At 30.7% G+C, this 17,283-nt stretch overlaps 1 protein-coding gene across 2 annotated transcripts in view; it reads right to left on the bottom strand.

The window, feature by feature from the left end:
* nSyb (neuronal Synaptobrevin) overlaps positions 1-17,283 on the bottom strand; it is a 76,860-nt gene that overhangs the window by 19,833 nt on the left and 39,744 nt on the right. For both annotated transcript variants that reach the window (XM_075377162.1, XM_075377168.1), the window contains one exon: positions 3,581-3,660. In XM_075377162.1, the coding sequence (XP_075233277.1) occupies positions 3,581-3,660 (80 nt within the window). The remainder of the gene's footprint in view (positions 1-3,580; positions 3,661-17,283) is intronic.

The following is a 17,283-nucleotide window of genomic DNA, read 5'->3' as shown; positions in this document are numbered from 1 at the left end:
ATGACACCATTCCTCAAAGTCGGATATACAAAACCAGAAGATCACAATTAATGTTTTTTTTTGGTTTACAATTTTATTAAATTAATGGAATGTACAATAATCTAAACAGTAATCTAATTAACTTATTTATTGATAATGAAACATGTTTGTTTAAAGTTAAGGATTGATTCACTACCAGACTTAGAAACATAACTTATTTTTTTAGATCTATTGTTTTATTTATCTAAGTCATTCAACTCAGAACTTCTATAATGATTATGAAAATTGATAATTTGAATTTTATTATCAGTGATATGCGGATGATTAACATTTAACAATTTATTCGTATCATAATGATCCAGCTTAATATTATCTAAACTACTGAAGATGATTTTTTTTTATTAATATTTTATATCTACAAACATTATTAATTATCTATTCATAACTTTTGGGAAGGTCATCTCATCTATATATAAAATAAAAGGCCCAGAACTGATCTGTAGAACATAATTAAAAACAACTTAAAAAGATTTTTAGTTTAAAAGTAACACCTGGCTTCTCAGTACTAGTTGGATTTTATTTTATTCCCTCAGTGAGGAAATAATGTCCCTGTACAGCTACTAGTAGTCATCATTCATCATCCTACTGATAACACTAAAAAAAATATATTTTTTGGTGATTACTGGAAGATGCAGTAAGGTGCCAAGCAGAACTAGAATGACAATTTCAAGTATACCAAGCAAAGGAAAAATAAATGGAAGACATTGAATGAGGGAAGGTAGAGGAAATATTACCTATACAGCTAGTTAGAATGGTTTTGTCTGTAATAGTATGCAATCTTGAGTATTTTAAAATAAGTAGGCCAAAAACAGAATCTTATACATTAAATTCCAGCAGTGTTGGAAGTTTTAGAAAACTTGTTTAGTATGCTGTGAAATTTGATTTAGATCCTGCTTGTTCGTTTGTTTGTTGTTTCATGCCTGTAGATTTCATATTTTTCAAGTATTGTTCATGGGTTTTTCATACCATGTATAAATTTACATGTAGCACTTAATAACTTTCTACTAATTTCCAATTTCTAAAAGTTCTATAAAGGATACCTTTTGTTGTGAATAGAGCTTGTATATGTTCTTTGTATCTGTGAGTCATTGTGTTTCTGATCTCCTTGATATAATATTCCTAAGTCACTGCAGTTTAATTTGTATAATTCTGCGGTTGTATTTTTATCTACATGTGTTTTATTTGTCTGTTGATCTGGTGGATTTTATTTTTAATTTCCAAAACTACAGAAGTACCTTTCTTTTCTAAAATGTCAACAATCTTGTATTAATATTTTAATATATGTTCATTCGGATTATTTGTATTTTGTTAGTAGTTATGTTTATGATTTTGTTCTACATTTTACACGACATGTTTATACATGTGAGCATGTAGTCAATAGCAAATATAAAATATTTTATTGTGTTGAGTTCTTTGTTGAAGTTTTCTATAGTTAATAAAAAGATGAAAACAACTTTTTTTTTTTGAAAACTGATATCATTATATTCTGATTTTAATCCTTTAAATCTCTAGTAAATCAATAATAACCTATATTCTACTTGGCTAGTTAGTTTGTTCTTTATTTTCATACAGTTATGCAAAGCTCTCTATTTGGGCTGGAACATGGATGAGTAAAATCATTGCTGTTGTACTTAGAATACATGTATACGAATATGTACCAAAAATAAATTGATTATATGTCATAATAAAAAAATCCCCTTTTAAAAGGGTATATGAAACAGTTACCAAGGTCATACCTTGGTACTACTATTAGAAAAACTCTTTTACAAATCAACAATGAAGAAGTCATGTTGTACAAATTGTGTATTTTCATATAAATTAAGTTTGTGAGTAAATAATATTTGAATACATTCAGTACTGTTTAATAAATTCAGATGATAGGATATTTTCTATTTCTTCCTAAGTAATAGTTATTCTGTTTGACTGCACTATATGTTCTCAAATTAATGTGAATTAAATAGTTTACTTAAAAATTTGAACATACCAAATAATTTTGTTAAAACTTACTCTCTCTTTTATTACATAATTACATTTTCACATTTTCTAATATTTGAAGTGGTATTTAAAAAAAAATAATAATTTAACATTTGAAGTATCAAAATTTACTCTGGTACACATTTTTTACAATAACATATTTTTTGAGTATGGTAGGATTAAGTATGATGAATGTTATTTTAAACAGGTTAAAAACTGCTCTTTTTCACATCAAAAAAGAGCAATTGTGGCTATAGAAAAAAGAAGTCTCCCATAGTCTCAGTTATTTGAGAAAAAGTGAAATTGATTTTAATCTGTTTGCTGTGAACTTGATCGATAAGTTCACCAGAATTAGAAATTCAAAATTAGTAATCGGTAGAATAAATGTACACATGAGAATTGTCTGCTGATATAAACTACTTATTTATATATATATACTGTAAGCAAAGGTTGTCAAACTTCAGAAACTCTTGCCACAAAGAAACAGTGTTATAACAAAGTTTAATACCACATATAACAAAATTAAAAGAACAAAACATGTAAGTGCTTGAGTTGGTAGGATCTATTAGGGTCATTCACTCCCCTAATATTAATCTTATTGAAAATCGATGCATAACTATCAAAACAAGAATGGCAAAATAAACTGTACTAATCTCATAAAGTCAATAATAATTGTTAATAGAAACTTACGGTATTACATTATTATTAAACCATAATATTATTATTATTACATTATAATAACATTTTTAATTTTATCATATAATTATTTCATATATAAAACATAAATGATTTTGGTTAAATAATGTACCCTTTATTGAAATTGTCTGAGGGGAGCCTAAGAAATCTGATCAATTTTGATTGTGTATTTAAGAAATTACATCCCAAATCCCATGAATTATATTATAAATTGTGTTTTACATAGTTGTACCATAGTTGTACCAAAATACTCATTTCAAACAACACTTAAGAAGACAATGATCTTAATATTTTGTTGAATAAAAAATAATTTCTCAATTACTTTTTTTAAATATTTAATTGTTCATTATACACAATTATAATTAAAGTAAAATTAGAAAAATATTTTTAATTTATCCAAATCTATGTAATTATTTTATACTTTCCGTTTTTTAGAACTGAAGATATTTTGCAGCTAATAAATCAAAAACATAAAAAAATAAAAGTTATGTTTTGACTAAAGCCTTTTTTCAGTTATGTTTAAACACAATTCGAGAAATATTCAATAATTTAATAATTTTTAAACAATTTAATCTTAAATAATCATGTATTAATGGGGAAAAAACCACAACCAATAATCTTTACTTATATAATTCTATAATGTAATAATTAATAATGTTGTAGTATATTATTCTTATTAAAAAAAATAAAGATAATAACATCTATAACAGTAGCTGTAAAGGTTGTAAATTATTACGAACCATATTAATACAAATTTTATATACTAAACTGATATAAAATATTGTGTCTTAGAAAGATAATGTAATGTATTAAAAAGTCAAGTAATAAAATCCTATACATATCAAATTATTATAAATAATTTTTTCCTTACCTTTAGATTTTGCAGCCAAAATTTTCTCTTTAATTTTCCAGCTTGCTGTTCAAACTGTGAAGCACCTTGCTGTAAAGCATCTGAAAAATCAAAATAATACGAGTATTATTTTAACAGCAATGCCAATTAATTCATGATGTAAATGTAAGTACTTAAGTATATATATATATATATATATATTCTTAAAATTTACAATATTCTAAAATTTGAAGTAGCAGATGTGACGACAGATCTGAACTGTGACTTCAGCCAAAGACAAAAATTTATTTCTGGTAATTATAATTTATCATCAACCTACACATAGATCAGATTCAAGGGAATCTATAAATAATTTATATACCATTAATGTTTATTAAATACCACAACATTATGGCTCTAAGTGACCTGGAATGAGGACAAGTCACTCCTCAAAATGACATTGAGATTCTCAAGAATAACAAACATCTCATCCCAGGCTTACGAAGGAAAGGTGATGAATGGAGTGGTTTTCAAATGAAAATAGTGAGTCAAGTTTCTGTATGCTGAATAAAAATCGAGAGAGACAAAAACCTGTTACAATGATTGACAATTATGATTCCTCAGCTGTCAGAAGAATTGTTCACAATTTTTACTTGACAGTGAAAACAGTACCTATTGTCAAAATATTAAAAAATAAACTTCAAAATTATCTGGGTTGGCAAGGAGGAGAAACAAGAAGCTTAAGGACTATATTACACGATTTAGGATTTAAATGGGTGAAAACAACAATAACCGAAAATAGTTGACAGAGAAACATGATATTGCTATGAAGAGAATTTTTTATTTCAAAGCCATTAAGAAATACTGGGAAGAAAATCGAGCAATCATATATTTAGATGAAAATTACGTTTTAACTTTGCACTCATCTGCTAAATTGTGGGAAGAAACTTGGGCAGCAATGAGGGACTTCATCCACCAATTTCTGTCTTTTCCAGGAGGAAAAGATGAGTTTGTTCCAAATACCCTACTGACATACACTGCTAGCTAAAAAACAGGCGACTACCTCGATAACATGAACCACAGGAACTTCGAACAACGGGTTTCCGAAAACCTTTTGGAAAAATTGAAACCAAATTCTGTAGTTGTTCTCGATAACGCATCATATCATTGTTGCAAATTGGAACAAAATTCCAAAAATGGGAACTCTTAGAGCAGAAAAGCAGGTGTGGAAAAACATATGGAGTAGTTCCTTCCATAAAACAATGATTAAAAGAGAGTTACTTGAGTTAATGCAAGCATTAACTTATTCTCTCGATAGCATTTTAAATGCGGAGAGTAATACGGTTCTTAGACTGCCCCCGTTCACCCGGATTTAAATCCAATAGAACAAATGTGGGGAATAATAAAAGAGTGGTGGTAGATCGAAATTTAACCTTTAAAGTAGCAGATATTATTGCCCTCATTGAACAAAAACTTTCTTCCATTGATGCTAGTATCTGATTAAAATGTTGCAAGAAAGTTATTGAAATTGAAAACGACTACTGGCGTAAAGAATGCGCCATGGATATTGAAGTTGACAAACTAATCATCAACCTAAATGATGAAACATCTAGATTTCATCGGAGATACTATCTGAAGTTGAAGAAATGGATTCATTAAGTTTGAATACAGAACACAAATTGGAAAGTTTGATTTAACTTAATTCAAATGTTAATGAAATATTTAACCTATACTGGTATCTAAATTAGATTATTTGAATAATTAAAAGATTGTACTAATTAAATAACACCATTCGCCATTATTTAACATGTTACAATAATTTATATTTTTGTTTTTACAACTTTTTTTATATTTCATAATTTTTATAAAAGTTATTACAGATTACAATTACATTTTAATTAATTTATTTTCATTTTCTTTCAATATTTAAATTATCTCTTACAGCTTTAGTGTATCATGGATTGTAATTTATAACATAAATGTTTGCGGTTTTGTTTCATTTGTATTTATAACCGTGATATATGTCACACTTGCGAACAGTTCTGTATATTTGCAGTAGCATCACACGAGAACTAACAGACCGATTGCTTTCAATATTTTCAGGGTACATTCATTTTATCCCAAGCAGGACTGGTTTAACCATTAAGCAAAATAATCACGTGATTAAAGCATAATGGAAAGGAGCACCACAAAATTATTGATTTAAAAACATGAAGAATATAAATTTACTTTAAGTAGTTTCTCATTGCATCAAAGATATAATTTTTTATAATTAAACTAAACATTTTACTTTTTATTTTCTGTTTTAATAAATTACGTTTTATAGTTTAAGGCTACATAAGCAAATATAAAAAAAAATCAACTGTTTGTCACAGAAATGCATCTCCAGTAAAAGGCCTAGCTATTGCAGAAGTGCAACATAAAGTATGAGTTAAAAATAAGACTTAATTAAAACACAAAAGACAAGATTCAGTGAAAGCCGGGAATTAAATTGTTCGTATAATTATGCCTGTCACATGTGTAAATTAGGTGGAAATGAACTACTGTGTTGATTTCCACCTAACGCTCAAACAAAATAATCTTTTATTTCTAAATTTATCAGATCCCAAGAACCAAGATGAAACTTGTTCAATTAAATGGTGCACAAAGGAAAACTGTCAAAAAAGAAACAAGAGACAACTCAAATTAGAGTCCTGCAAAGTTGACTGAATTCTTCTCACAAGTTCTACAACATGATATAACAGTCTCTGATCAGAACCAATCTCACTTTGAACCAATCTCACTTCTCCAATATCAGTTTGATCACTTCAAAATCAAAATAATGTCGGGTGTTCGCGGTTTGACCAGGATATTGAGAGACTAACAAATTAAAAATTTCTTATAAATACAACTTATTATTCTAAAAACATATAAAAAATAAATAAATAATAATAATACATATATATAACATACAAAATAGTAATTCAAATAAAAAGGAAAAGATTTGTTTAAAGACTACTATTTATCAACCAGTTAATTGTTGTACTTAGGTACTTGAAAGATGGACAGCCTACTGAATGCTTTTAACCTTTATAGAAATAAAAAGACATATCAGTAAGGAAATGGTAAATCAGGTTTTGTAGTACTTATGTAAAGTTTATCAGCTAAACATTTAAAAAAAATGTCAGAATCAGTCTTATGAAAACACTGCTAATATGTCTTCGTGTTATAAGGTAATGGAGCAAAAAAGTTTAGAAACAATAAACTTTTCTATATATGTGCTATGTGAAGCTCATTTACAAAATTTGGAAGTACTGTTAACTACTGTCAAGAAGCAGTCAACAGCTGCTCTATACCGTTTTTCAGCCACAGCCAGCCAGTGGAAAATTCTGAAAGTTTCTATTGGAAATTAAAGTGTTTTAAAATCCCTTTCTGATTCCAGATGGGAAGTACATGCTATAGCAACAGCAGTAATTCTGACTTTGTAGACGAACAAATCTTTTCTTTCCTTCAAATTTTAAATAGCCGAAGACTAGTGACAGTAAGGAGACACTAGAAGAAAATCAGATAATATTGCTAAATAATATCTTATTGATAAATAAGATACAAGAGGTAAAATTGTTTTTTTTTTTTAAATTCTGGAATGAAATTTTGTCAAATTTTTATATAGTAAGCCAAGTTCCACATAATGAGAATGTGAACTTAAACACGTGAAGATCTGTATGGATCATTAGCTTACTAACTGTACTCTTTGCTAGATGATTTTGAAAGACATGAAGTAAGCTACAAAGGAAGTGCTGATGGATGTTGATTACATGGGAGCTCAAACTCACAAACATATCAAAAAGTTACCCAGTGATGGAGATGTACGAGATGTATAACTGATTGTTAGAGATAAATTTTGTATCATCAGCTTTTACACAATTGTTAAGTTTGAAAATGAGATGAGAAGAAGAGGAGAGATATACAAAGAAATATCAGAGAGATTTTCTTTTCTAGGGGATGTCCCACATAATGCTACTTCAGTAGATTCATCATCTACTGAAATTGAAAGGTTTCCCGTTGTTGTCAAAATCTGATTGATGCTTATCCAGAGGACGATCATTCATTTCTCAGTTGAGCTTCAGCAGTTTCACAAATTGGTGCGTCATAAGTTCATTGCAACAAAAATGTAATAACAAGATTCAGTTATGCTGAAAGTTATATGTATTTTTTTTCTTTTTGAGCTGTATGAGCATCAACTTTTAAGGTTATTTAGCCCTCGTCACAATGTTTAAAAATAAAGTAGAGTCACCAATAGTATCATCAGATGTAACAGTGTATAAGGGTGTAGTTTTTCTTACATTTAAACAAAACTAAAAAAAAACAGTTAACATTAAAAATGTTTAAAAATAAAGCACAAGTTGCTAGACAACAACAAATAAAGAAAGAAACTTCACACTTCATAAAGAATGGGCCTTCACACACAGGATCCGCAATCAAACATATCAAAAAACAAATGGGTTAGTAATCCGCTGGCAGAAAGGAAAGTTTTTTCTTTACAATTTTCCAAATCAGCAGCAACATCATTTCTTAATCCGTACTCTTTCTGAAGTTTTCATACATTGTAAACTCTTCAAGTATATGCTTAACTGTGAGCAGTTTGTCATATAAGTATACATTGGTCTTCCTTCACCAGTAAGCACATATGAATTTGTTAGTCATGTATGAGCGATTCTTAATCTTGTCAACACTACTTGTTCCTGTCAAGACAGTATCGCATCGCTCTTCCATTTATGTGGAGTAATTTTGATCATATTTAATTTGGCGTTTAATCTTCTCCAGTCTTTGCACAAAATTTTTCTAATAATATTAGTTAGACGATTTTTGACGTCTTCCATTCGAATAGGGATTATGTCCGTATTTCTCAATCTGTTGCTATTCTGGCAGCCGCATCTGCTCTTTTACTTCCAAAGATACCACCATGCTCAGAAGTCCATATAAATTCACATTGATCTCATTCGGTGTAATAAATATAGAATGGATAAGAATAGATAAGATATAGAATGGATAAGAAGATATAAATATAGAATATCCATTCTATAAAAGTGGATGCTCTTGCGACAAGAGCATCCACAATGTTTTTTCTCCTCTGTTGTCTGTTTAGCCTCCAGAATCACCATAAGGTATTACACCAGAGGATGAATGAGGAAGATATTTATGAATGTAAGTGAAGTGTAGTCTTGTACAGTCTCAGGGTCAACCATTCCTGAGATGTGTAGTTAATTGAAACTCAACCACGAAAGAACACCGGCATCCACGATCTAGTATTCTAATCCGAATAAAAGTAACTGCCTTTACTAGAATTTGAACCTTAGAACTCTCGACTTTGAAATCAGCTGATATTTGCGAGTTCACCACTAGACCAACCTGGTGGTCAATGTTTTTTCTCTAAATAGTAGTTAACACACTTAACAAGTTGGAACATATAAACACTTTCCCTTCACAGAAACGTTCTGTAAAGTGAAGGGCCTACTGTACAGAAATGAGCTCTATCGCATAAACACTGGGCATATCCGGTAGTATCCAAGAATGAATTTCACCATTAATGTATATATATACATATATATATATATATGGTATCTAACATCATGTTAGTTTTAGATCCATCAGTATAAGTTATCGTATATTCTTCATATTTTCTGAGGATTGATGAAAATTCTTACTCGATCACTGCTAGATTCTCTTTTATTCCTTCATGAGAGAGAACGATCTTGTGGTAATATTTAGCAAAACCCAAGGAGATATTTCTCTTGTAGAAATTGCTAATTTGTCTGGCAAAACAATTTTGATTTTAATTGTTAGCTCGTGGTACTGTATTCCGGCTGGTCTGAAGTAGGTAACGTGTTGTTCATAGAAAGCCATCAAAGGATTATTATTAAAAGTTTTATCATTTAACTGGGTAGGATAGACATCCTGGCCTCTGTTGGGAAAGAAACCCCTGCGATGTATTTGCTGCATATCTTAATAGTAGTATCTTTCTTCTATAATGTAATGGCGTTATGCTGGCTACAAACATAAGTTGCTGGGTTTGTATAGAAAGCACCTGTGGCTTGCCTAATTCCATTGTTGGTATGACATCTAACTTTTTCTAGATACTACTTTCTGGCAGATGAATGTACAACAGACTCGTAAACTAGCTTCAATTGAACCAGTGCTTTATATGACCGCAGTAATGTTTCTTTATCTGAGAGCCAATTGGTATTTCATAAACATTTAATAAAGAGGGTTTAATTTGATAATGAGGTATGAGGAATTTTTTGCATTTAAAACAGAAATTCTGTTTTTGTAATCTCCAAGTAAGAGATTTAACTAATATGCTTGAAAAGCATTACCTTTACCTTTATATGACCTTTACGTAACCTTTCATACCTTTTATATCTTTATATAACATTACCTATATATGAATTGAATTGCCATTAATAGTCAAAACACGACTGGATTTGGTGGAGTAGATTTTTCTCCTCTCAGACGTACAGATGTATACACAGCAGTTTTCTCGGGTAAAAATTTGAATCCATTATTCTTTGCAACTACATTGAGGGAGTTTATCGCTCAATGCAATTTAAACTTCACCATATTTATATTGCTACTAGCATATACGATTGCCATTTCATTGACGTAACACTTTTACTGATTTCTCCTGGTGTGGCTAGTATCAGTTTATTAATGGCAATTGTGAAGAAGGACCGCTCAACGATAAGCCTTATGAAATGCCATTTTCTAACCTTTTTTCGTACTCATTATGAAGCCGTACTGAAAGGTACCGTCTTTCATATAGTTCCGAAGCAATAGTGGTAGATTTCCACGAATACCCCATTCAATCCATGAAGCATTAATCCATGACCCCAAGTTATATCAAACTCCTTCTGCAGATCAAAGAAGACAGCGACACAGTGTTTCTTCATGTTGAAACTGTTATATATTATATTTTCTAAATTTGTCATTTGATCAGTTGTTGTGTGGTGCAATCAAAATCTTGCATAAGGGATAAAAAAAGACATTTTATTTTTAAAATCCAAACAAGGTGATTATTTTCTCGAAAAATTTTCCAATAGTACACTTCAAAGAAATAGGACGGTAACTATTAGGATCTATCAGATTTTTATTTTTTTTTAGGGTTGGAACAATAGATACTTTCTTCCACTGCTATGGATACGTTGCGTCCCGCCATATCTGATTGTATAATTCAAATATTCTAAGTTTTGCGGCAGTGTTTAGTTGTTTGATCATGATGTAATGAACTTTATCTGGACCGGGTGGTGTATTGCTCGCTTTCTCCAACGCTTTCAGAGGTTCTTCTATTTTAAAAACTATATTTTACGAAAGATTCTTTTCAATTCTAAAATTTGATTGTCTCTTAAGTTCTGTTTTCCGATTCTTAAAATAATCATCATAATTGGCCGTTTCACTGACTACTTCGAATTGAATGGATAATAATAATTCAGCTATTTCTTTTGGTTAATCTATTAGACCGTTCTCAGATTGAAGGCAAGATATGGTCCTAAAGTTTATATGCCCACAGATGACCTTGACTTTCATCCAAAGTTTGTCGCAATTGAATTTCTGCTAATTGATAACATGTATTGTTGTCACGGTTGTTTTTTGAATTTATTATAATTTCTTTTTTTCATATATCCTGTGTTTTTTAAAGGCAATTAAATTTTCCATTGTTGGATGTTTTGTGAAAGCTTTGTATTTTTTGTCTCCCTTTTTATTGCTTCACTGATTTCATTATTCCACCACGGAATGGGTGGGTTCCTGAGTTTCTCGGATGTTCTGGGGAAAACATCTTGATGCCGAGTCAAATATAATATCAGATACAGCATCGACATTATTTTTAATAACTCCATTTGTTTCAGGGAGTATTGTGTCAGCAGCAAAGTTTTTCCAATCTTCCTTATCGAACACCATCTTTTAGGGATGGGGTATATTTTAATTAGAACACAACCAAAATTTTCACCAGTAAAGGTCACTTTCGTGAAAATCTTGTAAAACATTGCAAAAGTATTTCGGTACAAGCGATGCACTTATAGATGTTAAATCTATAAAAGATGTAGATCCGTCTCTGACAGTGAAATAAGTTTCTGAGCCATTTAATATAACTAAGTCAGAATTTAAAAGAAATTTATCCAACTATCTTTCCCGGAAATTTATTCAATCCGGTCCCCAAATAGGATTATGTCAATTAAAGTCACCCGGTAGTAGTATGGAGGGGGGGATGCTGGTCAATTAATCGGATTATTTCATTCTCCTTCCAATCCAAGTTCGGCAAATATATGCTGCCCTTAGTAATTTGTAACGGACGCTTTGTACTACTTAGGACCGCTTGCTGTTCATTTTTCAACCGTTTCGGTGGTAGTTCTAGTCGAAGTTACTATGGCTACATCACCTCTAACTTTTATGTCTGGCGGTTAATCTCGCCGATTTATACTATTTCTTAATTTAAAATTTCCATCTTGTGAAAATGGGTTTCTTGTAGGCATATACAAATAAGATCAACGTCATGTACCAATTGTTGGAGCTCAAGGACGTTTGACAAACATCCATTTATGTCCCACTGCAAAATCGGCTCGTTTATAGTAGAGTTAATGTCTCAGTTCACCTTTTGGCTAAATTGTTTCGTTTTTTTCCATAAAAAAAAACTGGACTAAAAAATAGACGAAACAATATCAGATAATGAAGCCAGAAGCTAATATTATGTCGTTGCCCGTGTAGCTCCCAAATCGGACACTATGGAAGCGGCGGACGAAGACGGGCATGGATCGGCACTTTGAATAGACGCCTTTGAATAGATCGGCACTTTGAATAGAAGTCGGAACAGGAGAGATACCCACGGCAGGGGACATTTCAGCCGGCCCACGAAAAGGAGAGAAACAGTCACCCCTTGTTTTGTTTGAGGTGGTATCTGCGGTTTGGGTAATTAGACCACTTGAGAAGAGCTTAACTTGTTATTCTCTTTGAGGGTTCTGCATCAGATACTTTTTGGATAAATTTATCGATGATTATATTCCTGTTTCTGAACCTCAATTTTATTTGTGTTTGCAGTTTCCATTTTATAAATTAGACAATTTCTGGAACGGTAGATATGTTGCCCTTTACAGTTGAGGTAAACAGGCAAATGCAAATGCGTTTTAAGACCCAACGTGCACACAATTTCCAGTATCCTAGATTTTTAGTCACGATTGTGTACCGAAAAGATCTTGAAATTTCTGCAGAAAGTTCACTTATGGAAAATCTCTGTTTGTCGCTGACAAAATCATCAACATGTTCAACCAGGGGGTACAATAGCGACAGACTTGCGTCCTTACCCATTTTCTTCATGGACGTCCGTTCGCCCTTCTTTTAATTTCCTACACTACCATTACTCATAAAGTTTTCACCATACACTAGGCTCATTCTGCGATGGATTTCAGTAGCGCTACATCCTTCTGCTTGGAGAAAACGTATCACACTTCGCAACTCACACATGGCGGAAGCATCGGTCGTAGCGGCATTTTCGACTGCCCGTAGCTTGGCTCAGACCGATGCAATGGAGCCGACAATGGCTGAGGTTACGTTGCGGGGCGGTGCAATCGCACGACGCGCAGACCTGGGTTCTGCCTGTCTCTTGTCTACTTAGATGCATGATTGGAGGTTGAAAAAAAACAGCCCTGTATGTTAATTGGTGATAATACATAAACAATTAATAATAACAAAAAATAATAATCAGTTGCTTTATTTTGCAGATGTGAATTTTTTATTTTCAGTTCTAAGTCCTCACTTTCGATATTCTTCGCAGTACGATCCAGAACAAACGAAGAGGTATGCTTTCGTCCGGCGTGGTTTTGATCCACAACAATGCATGACCCCTTTGTTGTGGATCAATGTGACGCAAGACATTCTCAGGGAATTGAAGTGAACGCCACCGGGTTGGTCTAGTGGTTAACGCGACTTCCCAAATCAGCTGATTTGGAAGTCGAGAGTTACAGCGTTCAAGTCCTAATAAAGCCAGTTATTTTTACACGGATTTGAATACTAGATCGTGGATACCGGTGTTCTTTGGTGGTTGGGTTTCAATTAACCACGCATCTCAGGAATGGTCGAACTGAGAATGTACAAGACAACATTTCATTTACTCATACATTTCATCCTCTGAAGAATTATCTAAACGGTAGTTACCGGGAGCTAAACAGGAAAAAGAAAGAAAGACAATTGAAGTGGGAAGTTTTCGATCATCCACCGTATCGTCCAGACCTAGCACCTAGCGATTTTCGCCTCTTTCGAGAATTGAAGGCATGGTTGAGTGGACAACACTTCACCAGCATAATATACATACAGAACTTTCAGGAGGCTGTCAAGACATACCTTATCTCATTGGTGGCAAACTTCTTTGAAGAGAACATCGGAAAGCTGGTGTCACGATACGACAAATGCCTCAATCGTTTTGGGTATTATGTCAAAAAATAGGTTAGATACTATTTTCAACCTTTAGTAATTAAATAATTTTGTTATGTCAATGGTTTTTTTTTTTAATAGCTGATCGGTGGTTGAAAGAAAAACAGCCCTCATATAATGACATCAAACACTAAATTTAATTTATAAAAGATAAACAATTTTATTTGATACAATTCATTTTTTTTAAAGTAATTAAAACTTATTTAATAAAAAAAAAATTGTTGTGTAAATCATTTTCATTTACTACAATGTAAATTAAAAAAAATAATTTGACTCATTTTTTGTGTCATTTTATTTTATTTGCTCTCAGGTCATGTTATTATCATGGCATATAAGAATCTAAGGCCTTCTCATATAATTTAAACATAATTTTATGAACTTATCCTCAATTATTACTAAATTTTTCCAAGTTTCTAGGAGAACTAAGTTAAATATATATATACATATAGTTTTCATGTATGGGTTGGTGTATGTATGTGTGGTAAGGCAAATTTATATTTGAATATTTAGATCATCTGAACCTTGAAATGATTATTCTCTCTCTCACTCTCTCCCACTCTCTCTCTCTCTCTCTCTATCTATCTATCTATATATATATATATATATATTTCTTCTGTACTTGTGTATGTCACTGAATTTCTCCTAAACGGCTGGACTGATTTTGATGAAATTTTGTGTGTGTAATTAAGTTGATTCGAGAATGGTTTAGATTCACAATTTGATCCGATAGAAAATGTTTTTTTAATTAATTTATTTATTTAGGTGTTGTTGTTTAGGTTAAGATTGTTGCGATGGTTAAGGTTCACAATTAAATCCGGTAAGCAGCGCTGCGATCGCGTTTTAGAATTTTTTTAATTTTTGGCATATCAGTCAGAACCGGTTGGTGGTGCGATCGGATTCTACGAAATTTTTTTATTTTGCTCCTTTTTCGCATATCAGTTACTTGCGTCGTAGCTTAATGTTGTTATTACATTAAAATCCGTATTTTTAACAGTCTACTGTGTTTAGAGAGTAGTTTGAATTAAATCCGATAGGTAGTGCTGTTCTGACAATTGGATTTATTTACATTCTGACTTTTATAAAGTGAAAGGTTAAATTTTATGAAGTTCCGTAATGTTTTGTAAGTTTCTTAATGTTGAGTATTAATTAAAAATGATTTTGCAGCCACAACCCTTTTCGTTAAAAAATTATTTTCCACCGAATACCGTGATTAGAGAGTGGTGTGAATTAAATCCGATAGGTAGTGCTGTTGTTTTGCCATTTGGATTTATTTTACCTTCTGACTTTTATAAAGTGAAAGGTTAAATTTTGTGAATTTCCTAATGTTTATTGTTTTTAAGGTTTTATAAAACTTTCAATTGTGTTCATTAAATTTGTATGTATACTCAAATCTAGCAATATCGAAGCATTGCCGATTCTGCTAGAATTGCGCGCTTATTGAGAATATTATATTATATTATTATTTATTGAAATAACGTTTTAATGTTTATAATTTAAAAATGTACATTGCAAATTTGTAAGGTGCAGTATTGAAGTGAGTATTTTACATGATTTTTCATGAATTTTAATGATGTATACACCTGCATTCAATAACAATCAACTTAACCTACAAATTTAAATTGTCAGTTCTCATTTGATTCTATGCAACTTATGAAATATTGAACGGCTCTTTGAAAATAAAAATGTCAGTTTGTAAAATAAATTATAACATTTATAAAATTAAAATATAATTTACTTATAATAATTATAGTTTTAAGTATATTTAAAAAATTGAAGTTATAATTTTTGTACCTGATTAATTTTATAAAAAAATTTCTAAAATTGTTTTTGGTAAAATAGATGTTAAAATAAAGAATGAGAAAAATTATAAAAATTTCTACTAAAATTTTAACAACGTTGCTTTTTTTTACAGTGCTTTAATTTTTTATTAATTGATTAATTAAGCTATCACATGGTTATGAAACTTCAAAATTATTAAATTTTTTAAAAAAATGCAGGAGGTACTTTTTTAAAATGATCTTAAATGAAAATTAGAAGTAACGTGGATGAAAATTTAGGGACTTACGTATTAACGCCACCGCAGCTACAGCTTTATTTAAAAACAAAGTAGTCAATCGGATTTCGGTGGAAAATGAATAGTCTCTTTATTAATTTTAATAAATGGTTATGTATATTTATTTATTTTATAAATATAATTTAACCAAACTTAACCTAGGCTCGCTAACCTTGACTAATTAATACCGTAATTTTTTGAGTATTTATTTAATAAATTCAGTAATTATTGCAATTATTTATTATTTAAATAATCAAAACACTCCTGTTAATTAGTCAAGGTTAGCGAGCGTAGGTTAAGTTTGGTTAAATTATATTTATAAAATAAATAAATAACCATTATTAAAATTAATAGACACTTTTGAATCTATGTTAAAATCTATATCGTACCATTTTCCACCGAAATCCGATTTGACTACTTTGTTTTTAAATAAAGCTGTAGCTGCGGTGGCATTAATACGTAAGTACCAAAATTTATTAATTTTACGACGTTTCGATTTTCGTCAGATACCTCAATATTTAGTGAAAATAAATATTAACCATACTACACATAATTAATCAATAAACCCATTACAATAATACAACAATCACAAACTGATAATAGTCATAGTAATAGTCATATTAATGAAATTCGTCCACATTCCTGCTAATTTTAACTTAAATAAGTTACTTATATTTATGTGTTGTGCATTTATTACAGAACAATGCCACAATCCATATATATATATATATAGGGATAAGAGAAGCTCAGGGGAAATTAAGTCAACATTTAATATTAAGAAAATAAAACGATGATTGGTAGATAGGTAAATAATTGCTGGTGAATAGAATTTGTACTAGATGAAGTCCAGTCTGGTTTCAGAAAGAGCAAAAGCACAAAGGTTGCTATTCTGGCTCTCAGACTAATCTTATAAGGTAGGTTTAAGAAGAAAAAATATATCATAATTTATATAATATCATAATATATCAGAGTTTACAAAATTTTGTCATTTGAGAAGAAGAAAAGATACAAAGAATGGATGATGTCCATTCTCTTGGACTTCACCCATCAATTAGTTAATTCAGTGACATTAAAGTTTAATTAATTTGGTGAAAAGGGATCTGTAGATGGTATAAACTGTAGAGAAAGAGAAAGGTTGGAATTTATGAAACAGTTAACTAAGGATATGTATTATTTATGCATGTATATTTGGATTTGTAAGCATGATAAGGTTAAAAGATTATCACTGAACAGAAAG

Source organism: Lycorma delicatula, chromosome 1 (genome assembly GCF_047948215.1).
Source record: "Lycorma delicatula isolate Av1 chromosome 1, ASM4794821v1, whole genome shotgun sequence".
NCBI lineage: Eukaryota > Metazoa > Arthropoda > Insecta > Hemiptera > Fulgoridae > Lycorma > Lycorma delicatula.
The sequence above is the reverse complement of the archived record's forward strand: the minus strand, read 5'-3'. Positions and strand labels throughout refer to the sequence as shown.